Consider the following 21,980-nt stretch of genomic DNA (forward strand, 5'->3'; position numbering starts at 1 on the left):
ATTATGACTATAACCAAAAACTTAAAAGCCCATATTTGTAGCCCCATATAGACCATCTTTTGCAACCGTGTTCTTTCAACCATAAATAAATGTTTTCGCTATTTGTTCTTTTCGTTAATGTGGAGCTATGTTCTTAAGTACTCTCAAAAAAAGTGAGGGGCGTAATCTCATATTTGTATCACCTTTTTAGTGTCTAGTAGACACTGTCTACCACCCAGGGATGGAATCCAGTACTTCCGCGATTAGAGTAAACACTATATAGTGTTTTTAAGTTTTATTGCCAAATACAAAGCCGAAACCCGACTTTGGATTTCCACAATTTGAAAAAAGTGGACCCTTCGGACAAGCACCAAGTTTTTTTTTTAAGTTATTAGATAACTTGACAAACTCTTAAATAAGAAGTGAGACATTCGATCTTTCAGTAGGCTGGAAATTTACCTTCAGTCGCTCGAAATTTCATAAATCCAAATTTTTGGTATTTGTTTTCTAAATTACAAGTGTTTTTTCTGCTTAAAAGTCTTCATCTTGCTTGGAAATCTAAACGAGGCTCAAATTTATTGGAATTGTGGGATATTCAATTCTAAAGGATTCTATGATTTTTAGCTTGGACGCACGACATACATATATTTCCCATTACAAATGTCTGAAAAACCAGAGAGCTCTATACAAACTAAAATATTGATGGATATCTACAGGGCCAGAGTTTTGGATGCCTACCGTAAACGGAAAATATTTACAGTTTTTGGTAATTACAGAACGGTACGACAAGCATTACATAAACGTGGATGGTTGGAGAAATTATCCCCAAATCGTTATGGTAAACTTCAATCATTGCCCGAAGAAGTTTTACTACAACATGTAAAGCAGGGAAACGAATTTGAAACTGTCCTCATAAGTAAACTAATGAATAATTTTCCGGCATTTTTTGTCTGGCAGCCTAAAGCCCAACACGACCTCTATGTAGATGTTCGTCCATATCGTAATCGTATAAGGAGGAGTCCTCTATTGGACTTTACGACAAAAGTTGGTCTCATTGGCTGTGCCGAACAGCAACAATGGTATGAAGAAGAAGGCGTTGCCAAAATGCTATATCCCCGTTTCTATCGATTGTATGATAGCCAGGAGGAGCAACAATTTATAGAAGATTTTCATTTAACCCAGTGCAGAAGTTTTTTACGTTATCTTATACGCAATAAGGATCACCCTGAAATCCTTATACATAATGAGGAGGGCTCTGTATCGTCTAATGTTGTAGAATTTGCCATTGCTCGATTGAAGAGGCAATTAGCTGATGCGGAAAACATAATTTCTCCAGAAGATGAAACGAAACAAGTTACAGAAGATGAGTGGATTGATTTTATGATGCAGAATTCTAAAGTTTTAGAATCAAAACATAAAATCAAATGTTCATATCGGCAAATCTATCAATGGACACGAACTGCTGAGAATCTTTTGTTAAAGATGGACATTTTAAGACCGGATTTCAAATGGGATGGACTTAAAAATTTGTGGATTCTTAAACCCGGCTATCAAAGCCGTGGTTTAGGCATAATAATACGTAATTCATTAGACGAAATATTGCGATGGTCGTCTGCTCATACAAATAGGAAGTACATAATTCAAAAGTATATTGGTAAGCTGAAATAATAACATTGATAATTATTTCCTATATAATCCAATCGGATAATATTTTAGAAAATCCTCTATTGATTTATAAAACCAAATTCGATATACGACAATATATGTTGGTGTTCATACGAGAAATGTCTGTCCAAATATGGCTTTATCGCGAGTGCTATTTACGCTTCAGCTCCCAGGAGTATAGTGTAGATGATTTTCAGGAATCCATTCATTTAACCAATAATTCTGTACAAAAGAAGTATAAGAATGAAATCAATCGTGACTCACGTCTACCCAAGAGTAATATGTGGTCTTTGGATCAATTCAAAGTATATATGAGAACTCAACATATTCCCGAAGATGTTTGGGAAAGAAGAATATCTGATGGATTTCGACAAAATCTTATTGCTGTGGTGCGAACCAGTTTAGATGAGACCAGCATATGCGAGAATTGCTTCGAGCTATATGGTTGTGATTTCATGTTGGACGAGCAATATAATCCGATTTTAATTGAAATAAATTCTACGCCCGATTTATCTCCCTCAACAGAGGTGACAGCATACCTATGTCCGATGGTGATACGTGACTGTATAAAAGTTATAGTGGATGTACCAAACAATAGTAAAGCGTCAACAGGACTCTTTCAAAAAGTGTATGAGGTTAATTACCAATTTCAGGAGGATTTAAATATGAAAAAGGAATTAAATATTACTGGAAGATCTATTACTTTGAATCCCAGAGTAAGAAAATCGTTGACACAGAGAATTTTTAAAAGAACTAAAAGGAATAATGAAGTCAATGTCAACAAGAAAGGCAAACAGGATATACAAAAGGTAAAAGCCATTGGTTGACAACGTGGGATAGGTAGAATTGATATTTTTAAGAGAGTTAACCATTCTATTAAATTGGTGTTGAAATGGTGCATTATGTCCATTTGTCCCTTGGGTCATATGCTTTAAATCTTGAAACTGTGAAACTTCGAAGGGAAAAATCCAATGTAACGGGAATGTGAAGTACACGCGGTCTCATACTACGCAATACCTCAAGCTGTTAATTGATGTTTGGTCAGTGTTAGATCTTCTGCGAAATGGGGATGATAAAATGGATTTCGGGTATTGTCACAGGGGATTCAGTATCAGAGCAATCTTCATTATTTTCCAGAAATTCCAAATCCATTTTTATCAATGTGCTTCAGATTTGTCATAGCCAGGCTACCTGGGACAGTAGCCGTCAAAATTTGGGGCCACTGTTAAATTTGAAATAACGAAAGTCTCGTCTTTGACTTCTAAATTCCATTTGTTGTAATTGGAAATCTGTGTTTCAGAATCGTTGACCACAGCCATTTTGATCCAAGATCAGACACCAAGTCTTTCAACATCAAGGATTACAATTAGAATTTTTTCTGCACATCTTATTAAAGTCCCAATGCATTTTTGTGCATTTTCATAATTAATTTTCTTAATTTTAGCTTCCATCGATTCCGTACCAGAAATCAAAAACAAATATATCGCGTAAAATGGATCAACTTTTGAATACAGCCACAAAGGAAACTTTAGCATTGCGATACACGACTCCTAAATAAGAATTGAGGTAGGTAACATTATATTTATTTTTATTTAAAATATACCATATACGATTTAACAATTTATTTTAATTAATCAACAAAAAATAACAACATTTGCCCCAACTAAACAAATAGGCAAAAACCAACAATATACGCTTCAGGAGGAAGATCTCCCATCTTAATTAATCTTATTCTGTTTGAATGGGACTTGGTTTTGTTGTGCTGAAATTCCTTTTGGTGTTCCAACTTGAGATCCCTCTGCCTATAGCATGTATGGAGGCGGTATTGGTATTGGTTTCACATTTATCCATGATCTTCTCTTTACCAGTCGCCGTGATAATTCGTGATTTTAAACTTAAGACACTTCGTACAGGTACCAGAGGGCTTAGACTTTTAGCGGCTCCCAGTTTTGCAACTCCTGCGGCCGGACTACTACTACTACCACAACCACCACTAAGTTCTTTAATATTATCAGCTGACTTACTAACACTTAATGCTGGTGTATCAAGCAGATTGGGTTTCAATCTGCCAGCACTACGTGAAGAATTGATGGCCTTTTGTTGATTGTAACTTCCAACAAAAAATTTCGATTTTTGTAAATCTTTGGTACCGCAATGTGTATTTAGACGAGGGCCACAGCTGCGATGTCTTTTCAGAGTTGAGTAAACATCGCATATGGGATTTGGAGTAGATGTTTTGACAGTTGAAGCTACGGCAACACCAGCCGCTATATTGGCAAATGATTTACTTTTCGTTTCTATGGTCATTTGGTTATTGCTGAAAGCTTTCCTCCCACTATTCGAAAGGCCTATTAAACTGGGTACACTAGTAGTGCGGGGACTATTAGCTATTTCCGCATTGAGACATTTCTCTATGTACTCGGTGGCATTAAATGCCGGCATGGGTTTATGTCCTGTCTGAGCTGCATTCGCTATTGCAATTGTTGTCCGTTGTTTATAGAGATGACTGGTCTGTAACGATTTCTCCTTGCGTTGATAGCCATAGTTGTGATGATTGTTATTGTTTCGATTTGCAATCTGTTTCCCTCGGACCACGAGATTCAATCCCATATAGGCTGGAGTTGGCGGAATTACTTGACGATAGACCAATTCAAAGTTACCAACATCTGCTTTGAAATCATTACGTCGATCAATAACAACTATAATAAAATAATTTGGAATTATTTTGCAAAAAATATATCGAGTAAAAAAATATAGCAGAGAATCTAAAGATCTAAAGCATAAAAGTGGGTTCTATGTTTGGTTTCTGCGCCGATAAATAAAAAGTTTTCACTGCAACTTTTTTGAATCGATTAATTTGGAATGACGAAATGGAAAAATCAAATTCGAACAAAATTTTACTAAAAATCTACCAAATTAAAAAAAATAGAAAATTTTGTCAAAATTTATATACAAAGTTATGTCAAAATTTTCTTTCTATGGAAAGTTTTGTCAAACTTTTATTTCTGTAGAAAATTTTATTTCTATAAAAAATTTTCTCAAAATGTTATTTCTATAAAAATTTTTCTCAAAATTTTATTTCTATAAAAAATTTTCTCAAAATTTTATTTCTATAAAAAAATTTCGCAAAATTTTATTTCTATAGATAATTTTCTCAAATTTTCATTTCTATAGATAATTTTCTCAAAATTTTATTTCTGTAGAAAATTTTGTAACAATTTTATTTAAAAACAAAAATTTTCTCAAAATTTTATTTCTATAGAAAATTTTCTCAATTTAGAATTTTGTTACAATTTTATAGAAAATTCTGTCAAAATTTTATTTCTATAGAAATTTTTTTCAAAATTTTATTTCCATAGAAAATTTTCTCAAAAATTTTATTTCTATAGAAAATGTTCCTCTTAGTTGGAGACGCAAAATCTACCAATCTACCAAACAGTAAAAAATCTACTTTTATACATAGATTTCTACCAACTCTGGCAACTGTGATTGGCTTACCAAACAATTTTGATATAAACCACATGTTAAAAGTGATATGAAACTATTTTAAATTAAAAAATATTTTAATTCGGATTATAACTACATTAAACATGTAGATTATTTTTAAAGATATTTTTTGTTCTTTCAATATTTAAATTATAAAAGATAAAAAAGGCACATTTTTTGAGGAACAAAGTTTTTGGCATAGATAGTTCTAAATTTGTTTATTAGTACATTTAGTACTTGTTGGGCATTATTTTTTGTTTGATAACAGCATCAAACCGTCTAGATATTGAATGGACTAATTTTTTTTTGTATCTGTACCTATACTCCCCCATTCCTCCATCAACTCAGTACTAAATTTCATCAAAATCGGTTAGTAATAGCGACCGGAATACGGTGAATAACAAATACATGGCCTGACGGACGGACACCAAGGGCTAAACCGACTCAGAATGTGATTCTTAGTCGATTGGCGTATATATTATGGGGTTAGGTTAGGTTAGGTGGCAGCCCGATGTATCAGGCTCACTTAGACTATTTAGTCCATTATGATACCACATTGGTGAACTACTCTCTTATCACTGAGTGCTGCCCGATTCCATGTTAAGCTCAATGACAAGGGACCTCCTTTTTATAGCCGAGTCCGAACGGCGTTCCACATTGCAGTGAAACCACTTAGAGAAGCTTTGAAACCCTCAGAAATGTCACCAGCATTACTGAGGTGAAATAATCCACCGCTGAAAAACTTTTTGGTGTTCGGTCGAAGCAGGAATCGAACCCACGACCTTGTGTATGCAAGGCGGGAATGCTAACCATTGCACCACGGTGGCTCCCTATTATTATGGGGTTTAAAATCAATATTTCTGTTAGGCGCATTTTTTTTTTCAGATACCCCGAGTAATTTGTGGTTTAGGGTGTTGTGCCAATACTTAAGTATGACACTGTATGTATAGTTAAAATATTTAGAAACTTTCTATCATGTAAAAAATCTTCGTATTAAAGAAATTTAACTTTTATGTTATGCTAAAATCCGTAATTTCAAAACTTATTTGGCATTCTAATGAAATTTAGTTTATTGCATTGGAACAAGAAAGCAACTTAATTTCATTAAAGTGAGTTATCATTACCTTTTATAACATCCTCCAGACATTGTGGACACATGCGCGCTGTAACACTGGTTGTTGCTCCCAAATCTGGATTGGAATTTATTTCAATAAGCCAGGGGTAAAAGTTTTCACATATCATAAAATCAGCACCAAATAATTCAAAAGTATTCGGTGTCCTTTCCATATGATCCTGTGATACCAATATAGCTGCCACTATGGCTTTACGCATACCAGGATATATACGTTCCAACCATAGCTCTTGTTTACCAATTTGTCTTAGATACGCTTGAAAGGAATACGAATCCCACATATTCTCGGCAGGCAAACGTTTGTCACGTTTTCCATTGTTTGTGTATTTCTTTTGTATTGCATGATTGGTCAAATGCACCGATTCATGATGATTGGTCAGCGTGTACTCCTGCGAACTAAAGCGTAGATAACATTCCTTGTACATCCATACCATAAGTGGTTGTATGTTCGATATGAGAAACCATTGTCGTATATCGAACTTGGTTTGATGTATAATTAAAGGACGTTCTGCAAAAATTAATATACATAATAAAGAGAACTATATATGTGTAATATAATATTAAGAAAGAGAAAATTTCATAAGAGTGCATGCGTCGTTGGTGAGAGAAATACTGTGTGCTATGTTGCTGATTGTCGTGTATTTGCCAACCTGTTGCTTAATGTCTCGAATTAAGTATTTCATGTTGCATGCACGTGCGGAATTTGCTTTGTAAATACATAGGCATGTTGTAGTATAGATATCATGGTTTGCAGGCATATCACAGTTATATGGGTTGTCTACTTAAAGGTCCCATATATAGAGGCCTTATCGTTACAATTGAATACAACGTTTGTTATTGGCAATAGTTTCTTGGGGTGTATAAGTTAAAAATTAGCTTCAGATGTTTAAATTATTTAACTTTTAAAGTGTTTTTATATTGGGCATGGTGTTTTCTAAAAAAAAAACAAAACTAAATGCTGCCAGCATTTGTAGTAGTCCACATTCATTTATTCATGTCGCCATCAACAGGATATGCAACTCTGTTTTTTTTTGCGTACTTGCAGCACTATAGTTTGTCGGCAGGGCAGAAAATGTCCTTAATTTGCTACAATGTGTGGCATAATTTTCGCATCAGAACTCGAAACTGCTGCCTGTTGTTTACAAAAGAACCTGAAACTATCATATTCCGGGCAAAAAGTGAAATATGTGCACTTTTTTTACAAGGAAGGAAACGCCTAAGATTTTAGTTCTTTTAAGAAAAACACAGAGTTTTACTTTGGCTCAAAGACAATCGCTATTGATGTTGAAAAAAATCGGTTCAGATTTAGATTTAGCTGCCATATATATTTATCACCGATCTGGTCATAATTGACGTATTTATCAACGTATTTTCTTAAAAATTCGTACAAGCAAATCGGTTCAGATATAGATATAGCTCCCATATATATCTTTCGTCCGATTTGCCCTTATATGGCCACAAAAGCCAGAGTTTTGTCCTGATTTGCTTCAAATTTTGCAAAAGAAGTGCTTTTAATAGTATCGTTAAGTGTACCAAATTTGGTTAAAATCAGTTCCGATTTAGATATAGCTCCCACATATATCTTTCGTCCGATTTGGACTTATATGGCCTCAAAAGCCAGAGTTTTGTTCTGATTTGCTTCAAATTTTGCACAAGGAGTACGTTTAATAGTATCGTTAATTGTGCCAAATTTAGTTGAAATCGGTTCAGATTTAGATATAGCTCCCATATATATCATTCGCTCGATTTGGACTAATATAACCACACAGGCAAAAGTTTTACTCTGATTTACGTGAAATTTTGCAGAGGGAGTTGAATTAACATAGTAACTATGCATGTGAAAATCGGTTCAGATTTCGATATAGCTTCCATATATGTGTTTTTCCGATTTAGGCCAATAATGGCCAAAACACCCACATTTTCTTTATAAAATCGCCACTGTTAAGTCGAAAACTTGTAAAAATGACTCAATTTATCCTATTACTCTTATACACATCTATCGATCGATAAATCATAAATACGCTTTTGCGAAGTTGCCTCAAAATTGGTTCAGAGTTAAATGTTTCCCATATTTTTTTAGTAACATTGTGCTTTGATCCAAAACCACAGTTCATTTCGTTTATATCAAGCACTGTTCTTTTCTGACTTTAAGTCTTTAATAAGAAAACGAATGTGTTTTCCAGAATCTTTTGAACATTTTTGGAATATATATAAAAATATATGTAAAAAAACGTTTTGCAGCAGGGATTGAACCCACAGCCCTTTGTATGCAAGGCGGGCATGCTAACCACTGCTCCACAATTGTCAACTAAGGTATGTTTCTGTCAAATAAACTTTTTTTTTACATCGGCTCGTGGGCGCCGAAAACTATGCTTTATAAATATAACTGCTTGACGTTGATGGTTATAGCGATAATTGTCTATTGATGACAATAACAGCTACGTAGCCCAGTGGATAGTGTGTTGACGTACAAACTGTATGGTCCGCGGTCCGATTCTCCGTCGAAACGAAAGCTAAAATTAAAAAAATATGAAATCGAATAATTTCTTCGTCATTATTTGTATTACTGAAAAAGGTGCTAAGAACTAAAATACCTCGAGGAAGTTAGAAAGAGGCGAGGGAAGATGCATTTTTTTAGGTCTTCTTTATGAAATTGCTTTTACATTCTGTAAAAGAATCAACGTTTATCTTAAAAAGTATATATGTATATATTCGTTCAAACAAACTTCCTTACAGCGAAAAGCAAATGGGAGACGATATCTATTTGTCTAAAATTTAGTTTGGGAGGACAGAATTATTGTTTTGCCTGTAGAATGAGGGGTATACTAAACTTTTCATTCCGTTTGTGACACATCGAAATATTGGTTTCAGACCCCATAAAGTAAATATATTCTTATTCGTCGATCTAGCGATTTCCATCAGTTCGATCATACATTTGGTAAAATCACGCTATCTTCCGAACCAAACAAGCTATCGGCTTGAAACTTGGCAATAGTAGCTTTTATTGATGTAAGTCGGATGTTATTGCATATGGGCCATGTCGGACCAATTTCAGCTCTCGACCTCATATAAACTGATCCCCAGTTTTCATTTCTTGAGTCTCCTAGAAGAGAAAATTGCAGCCAATCCGATTGAAATTTGGTACGTGATGTCAGCATATGCCTTCTATCGGTCGCTAATTATATATGGCCTTCTAGAGGAGCAAAGTTCATCCGGTCCTTCTGAAATTTTGGCGTACGATGTCAGTATATGGCTTTTTATAACAAAAAAGGCCATAATTATATGCAGTTCCCATGACTTTTTAAGCCTCATAGAAAATCAAAATTCATCCTATCCTACAGAAATTTTATATATGCCCCCAAAATACCATGCAAACATGCGACATTGATCGAAAGGAGAAATTCTTGGATTCCAGCAGTAGTGTGAAGCTTTTAAAAAAACTCGAATATAAAGACGAAAGTTTTCTCTTTTGGGTTATCGGAAACAAGACAACCTCATTATTAGTAATGAAAAATAAAGGCCTTCGCTAAGGCGAAGCTATCCACTTTTCCACCTCCAATTACACTTGTTATCGTTTATTGGTGGTTTTTATGGCTTCGCCTTCGTTTGAATTCTATGACGTATTGGAGCTATTGGTGTTCGTGTGTGTCATGTTCCATGAAGCATGACTGAAACTGGGTCTATCGTTCATTGTTCTCATTTAGTTTTTGCAGAACATTTTCGCTGTTGGCCTATCCTATGATATCGTTTGTGTGCTCCATAAAAGAAGAAGAAAACTTACCCATATACTTTTGCACCACAAAACGACTTTTCGAGGCAATCGGTGGATTAACAATGTTCACAATCTTTTTCAGATTGTTACTTAAGAGTATGCCTCGACCGCGACACTTATTGGCTGGTTTTATAATCCAAAGATTCTGATAGCCATCTATGGAGTATTGAGACCAATAGGGCAATAGACTGTCAATCAGTTGAACTCCCTTGACTATGACATTCTCAACTATACGCTGGGGATCAGCAATGATGCGATATCCTTCGTGGGTCAGTTGATAGTGGTGATTGAGAAATGCATCCCAATCGTGTTCCCAAATATTGGGGTCCTCGTTGTCAATGTCATTATGTAGGCAGGTGTCAATGTATTCGTGGCAACGCTTGAAAGCGAATTCAATGCAGCTGAATGGCACTTTGCCTATGGGTGAGAAAACAGCATCAAAGCCACCGGCTTGATATTTTTCCACTAGCCATCGTATGAATGCTACACAAGCGGTCATTTTAAAATGCTCTATGAATTCGGCTAACTCTTCGGGTGACCATACATTAAAGCAGCGTGGAAAACGACTCTCTACCACACCCTCCTCATAGAAGGCAGCAATGTCCCGCAGAAAGGCATTCAGATTTTCCTTGTTCGTAAAAGGGGCTCGATTGAATTTGTTAATTAACATATTGGGATTTCTTGACTGTTCCACATAATCGGCCTTCTCTTTGTGAGGGGTCCATAACAGATCACATGGCATATGTTCTATATAACGTGACATGATATTACGTTCTACTTTGGCAATAAACTGTCTTTGGGTTTCACCAGTCTTACGTTTGGGCAAAACCTGGGACAGATCGCATACATTGATCTGAGAGGTGGCCACAAACCCGGATCTCCTATGGTATTCCAATTTTTCCACCCACCCTCGAGATTTCAATGCATGGCGAACAGAATGATAATTTCCCCTTATGGTGAAAATTTTATTTTGCTTCACCGCATCCTGAGCATGGCGTCGCAGAATATTGATCTGATCATTGTTGAGGATGGTGTAAATGCATTTGACTCGTTTATAGGGTCCCGTCACCGAAACTTGTTTATCAATTATAACACTTCCATGGGCGGTTACAGCCGAGGGAGTACTATCATTTGGTATTCCGAAGGGAGGTTGTTTATCCTTATTGCTACTGCTAGTCACAGATTTTTTGGTGAGTTTCCTTATGGCATCGGTTACCAGAATCTCTGAATTCTTTTGATTAAAATGGGTTGTCGTTTTTTTACTGGATTTTGAAATGCCTTCCTTTGATTGTTTAGTGCCTGCCACTTCTTCATTGAAAATTGTTTTCAACTTTTCCTTTTTCGAAGATTTGCTCTGTCGTCCGGAGTTATTGGTGGTGGTGGTAGTGGTAGTGGTTCCATCGTCATCCTTTGAAGAAACTTTGCCAACATTTTCATTACTAGCAACTATGTCGACAGTTTCCTTTTCTATTGGCGTAACACTTTCTTCCTCCTCCTTTGGGAAAACGCTTTCAATGATCTCCTTATTATTCGTGACTACCTCAACATTTGTTTTATATTCCAATGGTGTCGCCTCATTGGTTTTCTTTAGCATAGTCGTCAGAAGGAGGTGGGACGGGGGCAAGGAGGGGGTGAAGCAACCAGAGTTTCAACCGAACCGCTTGGTAGTTGCTCCAAGTAACGAACAGGCAAACGTTTTACAGATAACTAATTCGATAAATTTACCAATTCATGTTATATTGCTTAGGTTTTCCGTTTTTTCTTGTGCAGGTGAAATGTATGGTATGCTCTGCATATTGGTTGGTTCTATGTAGAATGGCTTAGAGGGGATGAACGAGCTACTAAGTAAATAATTGCAAAAACATAAGCAAGCACAATGGAAACTAAAACAATTTGAATGAAAACTATCAAGGTTTATACGTACAGAGGATAGTTTGCATACCTTAGAATAAGCGGGATGTTAAAGGACCAGTATTACGGGGGGGTATGCAAGTTCTCTCCAAAAAGATTCATGTAAAAAATGACATATGTATGGTTTTTTTAGCAATTACATCGGGTACTCAAAGACATTTAATTACGTGGGTGGTTCGAATAGTAATTAACATCGGCGTCTGTTGCAAGAGCAATTCATAACTGTGGGCAAAAAATTGTAATTTTTTTTTTTCATAATTGTAAATTTGTTTATTTATTCTGGCAAATCTAGTTAGTACCCCTCAAAGTAATCCCCCAGTAATACGGGGGGTATGCAAGTTCTCTCCAAAAAGATTCATGTAAAAAATGACATATGTATGGTTTTTTATCAATTACATGGGGTAATCAAAGACATTTAATTACGTGGATGGTTCGAATAGTAATTAACATCGGCGTCTGTTGCAAGAGCAATTCACAACTGTGGGCAAAAAATTGTAAAATTTTTTTCATAATTTTAAATTTGTTTATTTATTCTGGCAAATCTAGTGAGTCCCCCTCAAAGTAATCCCCCAGGCTATAATTTACCTATGACATGTTGATCATGAGTTGTTAAAGTGTTCTAGACAGTCTTTGCCTAGTTTGTAAGTTATGTTTCATATGGGAACTCGTTTGTTAAATAATTTCACTCGTAATACTTCAGAAAGGCCAGCCCACTATGCTAAACTCTAATGAATATTTTGATGAGAAATTTGGCATAGATGTAATTGAAAAGGATTTATTTATCATTATTTATTTATCATCATATACACAGAAAAAGTATTTGTTGTCTTCAATCGCGAAATTAATTTATTCAATTAATTTTTAATTGAAATGTCTTCAATCACAGAAATGATAATATTAATCACCAAAGTCAATTAAAAAATTAATTGTTCCAATTAAAAAATCAATTTATATTAATTTTTTTCAATTAAAACATTTGGTGAGGCAATTAAATTTTTAATTGAATATTTTTATAAAAATCAATTAAAATTTTAATTGGAAAAAGTTTGTTCATTTTTTTCTGTATAGTTTAAAGTAAATTAATTCACTCATATTTGAGTTTTATGGAAATTCAAAGAGTCAAGAAATATCGTTAGATGGTATAGATTTTTATTTATTTATAACTAATACTAATTTTATAGTAAAACAAAATTAGTATACTAAATAGGAAAAGTATTGGCAACTGCGGCCATCAGCAAAGCTGCAAAAGTATGTCCGCCCTCCCAACCCAGATGGTATAAACTCAGATTCCCTTTTTTTTGGTGTGGAACTCATCAGATTTTCTCATTTATTTCAAAGTGAAATTTCTAGAGGTTAATACGGCAAGGGATCAGACAAAATCGAGACTTTCACAGTACAGATACTGAGGGAAATGAGTAATCTATAAACATACAAGAAGATATAGATACTATGAATGACTTATGCACCCTATTATTCCAATTGTCGTGTTCGTTTTCGCCTCCGATTTTTAACATCTGTCGCTTTTCCATTGCCTCACCACTAATTTGGTATTCTCTTTTTATATCTGAAAAATTCTGAATTGGGAAAATATTAAGTGTAATGCTGGAAAAATGTGGAAACTTATATAAGGATAGTAAAAGCTTCCAAAATTAAAAACTTACAAAAACCACCAAGGAGTATTCAAATTTCGTGAAGGAAATTGTTTTAATGTAGAAAAAAAAATTAAATATAAATTTTAATATAATTTTCAAAAATATTCAATTAAAAATTTTATTGATTCAACAATTTTTTTAATTAAAACAAAAATCAATCACAAGAATTAGTGATAGCAATTAATTTTTAATTGACATTGGTGATTGATACTATTATTTTTCTGATTGAAGACACTTCACTGCCCGATGCAATCTCAATATGTAACAGAAACCTCAATATGTTCGCAGTTGATAAAAGTTTAATAACTTAGTTAACTCCAGGGGAAGAGGATTACAAGTTGCATTTATACGGAAAACTGGTTAAGATTTATTGTTGAAACACAAACTGAAATATTGATGCTAAATAGAATAAAACATTGGCCTTGAAGGTTTTGTATTACAAAATAAATTGAATTGAAAATCAACTCGTTTACTTTATTTGTACAGTTTTCTATGGCGCAAATGCGATCAACGTAATACTATATATACGAATCTTTGCCAATTAACCCTCATATTCATAAAAGTTAACATGAACTTTAAACCTACTATTACCATACAAATTCGTTCGATAAACTGTCAGTAAATTATGGGCATTAGTATTTATAAGGACATTATTTATGTTTTTATTTTTCGATCACTAACGTTTAAAAAACTTCTTTAGAAATTGTTCACTAAATTCGTCGCTGCCCTATGCAATGGTTACAAAAAAGTCTCTATGAATACCGATCTTTATCAATAATAATCTATGGAAGAATATATCGACAAATAGAATACCAATTAGTGCCGACAGACGAAAGCGTAAAGCGACGGCGACAATGACTACAGAAATAAAGGTGATGATATTTACCCGAGAAAAGCTTCCTCTATGCTCCCTTTGTCGGAGGTAATGACGAGGTAACCCAAAAAGTTATCTTAAGAAGAATTTGAATCTGCGTGAAAATGTGCCCACCGCAAATATTGCTCTTCTCTTCATTATAAATATTGATAAGCTCACAATCAGTGGCAGAATAGTTAACCTACATATTCATTACACCCCCATATCCTAAACATTTCCATGTGTATTTATAGAACTTGTAATGCTGTTACTATGTTTAACATAGTTGAGTTGGAGGAAAAAAAAACTAAAGTTTTGATTATCATCTGTTTGGTAATAGTAGACCAAGGAAGCCAGCAAGAACTATTTTTAAGACTTATACACGCGATTCCACATTTCTTTCCTCTTTGAGCATTAACAATATGGATGACATGTATCAGTGCAAGGTTTTAAGCGAAATTGTTGCATGCTTCTAGACAACATAACAGTAATAACAGAAGCGAAAAAAAACTGTAAACTAATTCATTTAATTCCCTTTATTTGTCAACTATTATAGTGAATGTGTGAAAATTTCATTATATGTATGTATGTATGTACATAATGTATTTAAAAGAAAAGCGAACTCCAAATCAACCTTGATGAGTTTAATGTTGTCTTTGGGAGTTACTAACCAACATTGTTCAGTTATAGTTGCACGAAAGCTAAATGAGTTTGTTTATACAAAAACAAAAAATGAAAGTTCGCACAACAACCTTGAAGCTCTTTTTTGAAGAATCCATCCATAACATTGCCTTAGTGGAACACCTAGACGTATGAGTGACTGTATTTAAGTCTAAGTTCAAAAATAACTCATACGCATTGGTGTCATATATCACATACTGAGTTGCATGTTTATGGAGAGACACTTGTTAGAGGAGAGAAAGAGAGACTGACATACATATGGTAGATAAACGACTGTTTTGCGTGCATTTACTAACACACGCAACAATTATTTGCTGTTACGTTTTTAGTGTCGATAATCAAATTCATATGCGAATTTATGTAAATTAACGCGTTTTTTTTTGTAAAACTTTTAATACTAAAATATCCATTTCATAATTTCCAAAATTTATATCATTCATTAATAATTGATATTTTTCAAATATATCAAAATGACGTCAAGTGATGACTGTAATGTGGCAAACATTCACATGTACACTGATTGGGAACAAATTGTAGAATTCATGCAGAGACAGACTATGCAACTGCAAACAATGTACAAAATATTCGAGGAAAAAACAAACACATCACACGTATGTAAGTAAGAAATAAACAATAATGTTTACATCGTTTAAAATGATAAATATTTGTAAATTTTGAAAACTCTCTACGCAAATGATAGATTTTGTGAATGCAATCAAATTCTAGCATTTCCTTAATTAGTTAACTATCCTAATTGGGAAACATTTATCTTGTATGGATTTAAAAATGTGAAAACATATTGATGAAGGTGTATTTGTAGGTACATATTCTAGGTAACCTAACCTAATCATAATTCCAACACAACTTTCAAGAGTTTTTGTAATATTTTCAGTTTAATACCTTCCAATGAATGTACAGCGTACACACAAAAAATATTTTTGTCTTCAATCACGAAATTAATTGATCCAATTATTTTTTAAATTGAAATGTCTTCAATCACCGAGATGATAGTATCAATTAAAAAAAATTAATTGATGCAATTAAAAAATGAATTGATACTATTAATTTTTGGGATTGATTTTTAAATAATTTGTGGAATCCATACATTTTTTAATTGAATATTTTTTAAAACTAAATTAAGACTTTAAGGTGGGTATTAAGTTCGAGTTTAGCCGCTAAAATCGTCATTTTTTCACGATTACTTTTCTTTAATAATCCATTTTAAGGAATACAACCTTTGTGAAAATTTGCTTTGTGATATTCCCCTTCAAGTTATAATGAAATCTGCAATGTATAATTTTATGACTTTTATGACTTTTACTGCTTTAGTCTTCACTTTAGTGAAAATTAGCGGCTAAACTCGAACTTAATACTCACCTTTAATTGGAAAATTTTTCGTGAATTTTTTTTTCTGTGTATAACTATGACAATGTTTATTTTTATGGCAAATAAATAAAATGTACGTATTTGAATACTATAAAAAATAAGGAGCACTTTACATATATACAAAACTTTAATTTTATTTAAGGATTTGAAAGCTTGACGACGACTTTAAGCCACAATTTCAAAAAAAAAAAATAAAATCATTCGAAAAAATTATTAATATTTACTATTTTTAAATACTGGGGAAGATATAGAGAAGGACTATGATCATCTCAAACATGTTACAAGAGCAAAATGTAACATGTTTTTCGCAACCATGTTTTTTTCTCGAAAATTATGTATCTGATTTCAATGAGCATGTTTGGCGAGAAAACAAAATGTTTAAAATGTTCCATGTTCCCTGTCCAACACTAAAATGTTGTTTTTTTAATTGGTTCGAGGTGATCATATTCCTTCCCTGCGTTTACGAAGTTGATACGATTTCAAAGCGACTTGATGTTAGCTTTAGCCAAAATATATGATATCCTACACTAGCACTTGAGAATTGGTGGCAAATTTTATTGTATGGTAGAAGAATACTTTGTTTAAAGGCATTTGTTTTAATTGAATATAAGTAATAGCGTGATAAGTACTTAGCCTACCAACAGGTGGTCAAATATTTTGGGAAAGTTAAAATTTATTTTTCAAAATAGATTTCTTTTGATTCATTACATTTGGCCCAATAATATTCCAACCTGTCTGAAAAATAAATTTTCTTAAGATCTCCAAAGTAGACTTCCGGCGGACCTGTTATAATCCAACGCGTTGGAAAAATACCATTTCCCGAGATCTCCAAAATAGACTTCCGGCGTTGACCGACATACGTATTCGATTGATATTGGGAACCAGTCTCTGTTTTTATGTTTGGAAGCAAAATTAAGTCGCACGGGGCCAATTAGGCACTTCGTAGCCCAATACGATAGGGAAGATGCGAGAGGTGTGAGCAGGTTCGCTAGTATGGTGAAATAGCCCTTATTTCCACTCGTGGTGTGTTCTACACATTTCTACACAATTCAGTATCAAATTGACCCAATAATATGGCAAAGTAGCACCATACGATTTAGTTAGTCCTTGAGTGTTTTTGCTACCCGTTTAACAAATCGTTTTCAAAAACCACCTACGCTAAAACAGTATACGTTAGGTTAAGTGACAGCCCGATGTATCAGGCTCACTTAGACTATTCAGTCCATTGTGATACCACATTGGTGAACTTCTCTCTTATCACTGAGTGCTGCCCGATTCCATGTTAAGCTCAATGACAAGGGACCTCCTTTCTATAGCCGAGTCCGAACGGCGTTCCACATTGCAGAGAACATTTAAATCTTCATTTAAAGATTTTAATATTCCGAACTAAAGACATGACTTCTTTAAAATAAAGATAAAGCAAAATGGTTTCATAAAATAAAATAAAAAAAAAAATAGAAATCGATTTTATCGAATTTTTCATTGAGGCATACTTTAAAAATTTTTAACAATACCAAATACGAACTTTTAGGTAAACGGAATTTTGCCATAAATTAGTTTTACTAAAAGCAAACGAACTCGAATTTATGCTAAGTATAACGATTGTCCTAAGTAGCTTTAGTAAAGAAATCTCTTTGAAGCGAATGAACAACTATTTACTGAGTATGCAATCCCATTGTGTCAAGTAAGGCTCCCTATTATGCAGACACATTTGTTTATAACAGAGAAAAAGAGAGCCCAACAACACACATACAGCAATGAATAAACATACTCTCTTTTCTCCAAAATGAGAATACCGGCTAACAGAACTTTCACTTGTCACCGAGTCTATGCGAAGAAATACGAAAAATGCGTTGTTATTGCCTATCTGCCTGCCTGCCTTATTATCTGTTAGACTCTAGGAGAGAACACAAACAGCTCTTAGGCGAATTTCCAAATTTTTTGCACAATTGTTGTTGTTATTGATGTTGTGCTGTTCTTTTTGCCAATTTTGTTGTCAGTATAAAATGAATTCGCTTAGGCCATAGCCAATACATTTTGAATCCACAACTCTTTAAGACAACATCACGGAGAAAGAAAACATTTGGAAACGCAAAAAAATCCATTCTAAAATAAGTATTTCTCCTGTGTAGAACGAATGATTAGCGCCTCGGAGACCGTTATGCGGATTTTTTGAATTTAAATTGAAACCATAAAAACACAACAACAAGGCATAACTTGCCAATAAAAAAAACACCCATAAAAAAGAAAATAAACAAAAGTGTCGAAAAAAAGTTGGTTGAAAAATAAAATATTTTCATAAAATCAAATTTGCAAGTGTGATTATTAAAAAAAAAGGAAAACAATAAATTTTTGTCCAAATCGCCAAGCAATCAAAAGAGGTGCCAAAAACATAAAAAGTGCCAAAGTAATTTTATAAATTTGAAAACGTGTTTTATTTAAACAAACATCAAAGTGGGGCTGTTAACTATAAAAAGGAATCTCTCATTTGGAATATCGGATATTCCAGAATTTGGCTCAAAAACTGAAGAAAGCAAAATGGGAACAATTGGTAAGTTTAAAAACAATACAAAATAGTATTAAAAATAAATAAAAATAGATAAAAACGAAATATGAATGTGTATGTAGTTTCTCCGTGTGGCTTTATGATTTGTACATAATTGTGCCAACTATTTTGAAAGCCTTAATGGTTTTGGCGTCGTCATTACAATGGGTCGTCTACCTCCCATGGGGATATGGCCTGTTTTCTTGGTATCGATGATTATACAGAGCAGTGTCTTCGACTTCCAATTCGTTTTTCGTTTTAATTTTGTTTTTGTGTTTGTAAATCCTGCAAGTATGACGTCAATGAATTTTCATATCCATCTTCCCTATCCCTAGCTCTTTGTCCCCATCAGAGTTTTGAATAATGAGAACATTGTTCTTTTCGCTGTATGTTTCGCCCGAGAATTTTGCTATTTTTGGTCTCATCATGCTAGGACATTTTGTTGTTGAACGCATTAGGCCAATGTATGCAAGAAAACAACACACGCAGCTGGTATGGGAGAAGGAGGAACATGATTTTGTATCTTGAGTTCATTGAATGTTGAAGATTTGTTGTGCGTTTTTGTATCTTGGCATTTTGGCATGGAGGTTCCAAAATTAGATTTGAACTTTGTTTAGATATATACCATAGATACATCTATGTGTATGATGATGTATTAAGGGGAGTTATTTTTGGTTTCTTGTCTCCATTGTGGTATTAGCATTGTTGGTTAATTGAAGAAACGTGTTTGAAATTTGCACATCATTTTCACAGTGTTATGTCGAAAATATTAAAATTTCTTATAATTTTCTAGATCATAATAAGAAATGTTATTACAATGGGGGAATGATATAGGTATAAGCCCGATTGCCAAGAGGAATGTTGGATAGAAAAGTTGTTCAGAATTAGATATTGATACATATTCGTATTTCCAATAAATTGTTATTTACTTGATCATCATAAAGGGTGATTTGTTAAGAGCTTGATAACTTTTTTTTTAAAAAAAAAAACGCATAAAATTTGCAAAATCTCATCGGTTCTTTATTTGAAACGTTAGATTGGTCCATGACATTTACTTTTTGAAGATAATTTCATTTAAATGTTGACCGCGGCTGCGTCTTAGGTGGTCCATTCGGAAAGTCCAATTTTGGGCAACTTTTTCGAGCATTTCGGCCGGAATAGCCTGAATTTCTTCGGAAATGTTGTCTTCCAAAGCTGGAATAGTTGCTGGCTTATTTCTGTAGACTTTAGACTTGACGTAGCCCCACAAAAAATAGTCTAAAGGCGTCAAATCGCATGATCTTGGTGGCCAACTTACCGGTCCATTTCTTGAGATGAATTGTTCTCCGAAGTTTTCCCTCAAAATGGCCATAGAATCGCGAGCTGTGTGGCATGTAGCGCCATCTTGTTGAAACCACATGTCAACCAAGTTCAGTTCTTCCATTTTTGGCAACAAAAAGTTTGTTAGCATTCACCGTAACGTTGCGTCCAACAGCATCTTTGAAAAAATACGGTCCAATGATTCCACCAGCGTACAAACCACACCAAACAGTGCATTTTTCGGGATGCATGGGCAGTTCTTGAACGGCTTCTGGTTGCTCTTCACTCCAAATGCGGCAATTTTGCTTATTTACGTAGCCATTCAACCAGAAATGAGCCTCATCGCTGAACAAAATTTGTCGATAAAAAAGCGGATTTTCTGTCAACTTTTCTAGGGCCCATTCACTGAAAATTCGACGTTGTGGCTCGTTAGTAAGTCTATTCATGATGAAATGTCAAAGCATACTGAGCATCTTTCTCTTTGACACCATGTCTGAAATCGCACGTGATCTGTCAAATACTAATGCATGAAAATCCTAACCTCAAAAGAATCACCCTTTATTTGTAATTTTCGTGTTAGACTACATTCGACATGCATCACGAAGAGATACGTGTATTTCTAAAACCCATAGAATGGAATATGGGAGTTCACTATTCAGTTAGGAATTCTAAGTCGTCCTACACCGAAAAAAAGTGAACTGTTTTATAGGAAGAATGAACTACCTCGCACGAAAATTGAACTAAATTTTACTCCACATGTTGAGATTTCAACAAAGCGTTGTTAAAACCAAGAAATTTTAATGCTCTGTTGTACTTTTTAACTGCAGTTCACGAAATTACACCATTTCATAGATGAACAAATTAACTAAAAGTAAAGAAGAAAATCATTGGCGCCAAATAATGACCATTTTAACCATACAGTAGTTCATTCTTACTATTTTTGGGAATCGTACGAAAATCTTCTTTCGCTTTAGTTCATATGGAACTTATGTGTACGGTCATTGAACTTTATACTCACGTTTAGTTCATAAAATTTTTGAGACATACTTAAAAAAAGTAAGATTTCATTAAGCTGTGGAAATGTTCAAATTAATTTTGTTACTTTGGATCGACGTTTATTGGAAAAGGGTTTATAATTGCAATGGTTTTTAATTGAATTACTTGGAGTTGACTACGTATTCAGAGTTTAGCTTGATGAAAAAAATGGAGTTGCAATCGGTGTCGAGCAAATTGGTCTTTGGATATAACCCATAACCATTCAGAAAAATGTGACCAATATTTTTAAATTGATATATTTTATGAATTTGAAAAAATAACCAATTAAGAATAATTTTTTTATTTAATCAAAACCAATGATATAAATGTATCAACTTAAAGTTTATATCTCAATTAGCATGTGATGCCAACTGTACACACAAAATATGTATCAACAAAATTTTTCCAATTACAATTTTAATTGAATTCTAAAAAAATCTCAAGTAAAAATTTAATTAATTCAACAAAATTTTTAATTCAAACAAAAATCAATCAAAGAAATTTTTAATTGGATCAATTATTTTTTGTTTAATTAACGTTTGTGATTGATACTATTATTTCCGTAATTGTTGAAATGTCTATAA

General features: G+C 33.8%; 3 protein-coding genes across 5 annotated transcripts in view; 2 read left to right on the plus strand and 1 right to left on the minus strand.

Moving 5' to 3' along the window:
- Window positions 1-434: 434 nt before the first annotated feature.
- The window catches only part of TTLL3B (Tubulin tyrosine ligase-like 3B), a 50,112-nt gene continuing 28,566 nt past the window's right edge, over window positions 435-21,980 (plus strand). Inside the window, exons 1-4 of one of the 3 annotated variants that reach the window (XR_012718647.1) lie at window positions 435-1,633; window positions 1,696-2,453; window positions 3,089-3,210; window positions 15,613-15,746. Coding sequence is in view for 2 of the 3 variants with exons in the window: in XM_075293137.1 (XP_075149252.1) it covers window positions 640-1,633; window positions 1,696-2,453; window positions 3,089-3,202 (1,866 nt within the window). In the remaining variant the exon portion in view is untranslated. Of the gene's footprint in view, window positions 1,634-1,695; window positions 2,454-3,088; window positions 3,211-3,319; window positions 3,687-15,612; window positions 15,747-21,980 lie in introns of those variants that run through there. The other 2 variants (XM_075293137.1, XM_075293136.1) reach the window with 2 other exon arrangements.
- Window positions 3,216-11,711, minus strand: TTLL3A (Tubulin tyrosine ligase-like 3A). Its single transcript, XM_075293135.1, has 3 exons — window positions 10,044-11,711; window positions 6,255-6,770; window positions 3,216-4,343 (listed from the first exon to the last, which is right to left on the minus strand). The coding sequence occupies exons 1-3, from the start codon at window positions 11,626-11,628 to the stop codon at window positions 3,373-3,375; spliced, it is 3,072 nt and encodes a 1,023-aa protein (XP_075149250.1). The 5' UTR covers window positions 11,629-11,711; the 3' UTR covers window positions 3,216-3,372.
- The window catches only part of meng (serine/threonine-protein kinase meng-po), a 33,964-nt gene continuing 30,437 nt past the window's right edge, over window positions 18,454-21,980 (plus strand). Inside the window, exon 1 of the mRNA XM_075293138.1 lies at window positions 18,454-19,068. Coding sequence (XP_075149253.1) covers window positions 19,056-19,068 — 13 coding nt within the window. The 5' untranslated portion in view covers window positions 18,454-19,055. The remainder of the gene's footprint in view (window positions 19,069-21,980) is intronic.

This window comes from Haematobia irritans, chromosome 2 (assembly GCF_050003625.1).
Source record: "Haematobia irritans isolate KBUSLIRL chromosome 2, ASM5000362v1, whole genome shotgun sequence".
Lineage (NCBI taxonomy): Eukaryota > Metazoa > Arthropoda > Insecta > Diptera > Muscidae > Haematobia > Haematobia irritans.

Bases quoted from the DNA above. Each gene is read 5' to 3' on its own strand.
- TTLL3A (XM_075293135.1), bottom strand. From the start codon at position 11,628: ATGCTAAAGAAAACCAATGAGGCGACACCATTGGAATATAAAACAAAT. The intron at 6,771-10,043 runs GTAAGTTTTCTT...TAATTTTTGCAG, and splicing joins TGTGGTGCAAAAGTATATGG to AACGTCCTTTAATTATACAT. The intron at 4,344-6,254 runs GTAATGATAACT...ATTTTATTATAG, and splicing joins TCTGGAGGATGTTATAAAAG to TTGTTATTGATCGACGTAAT.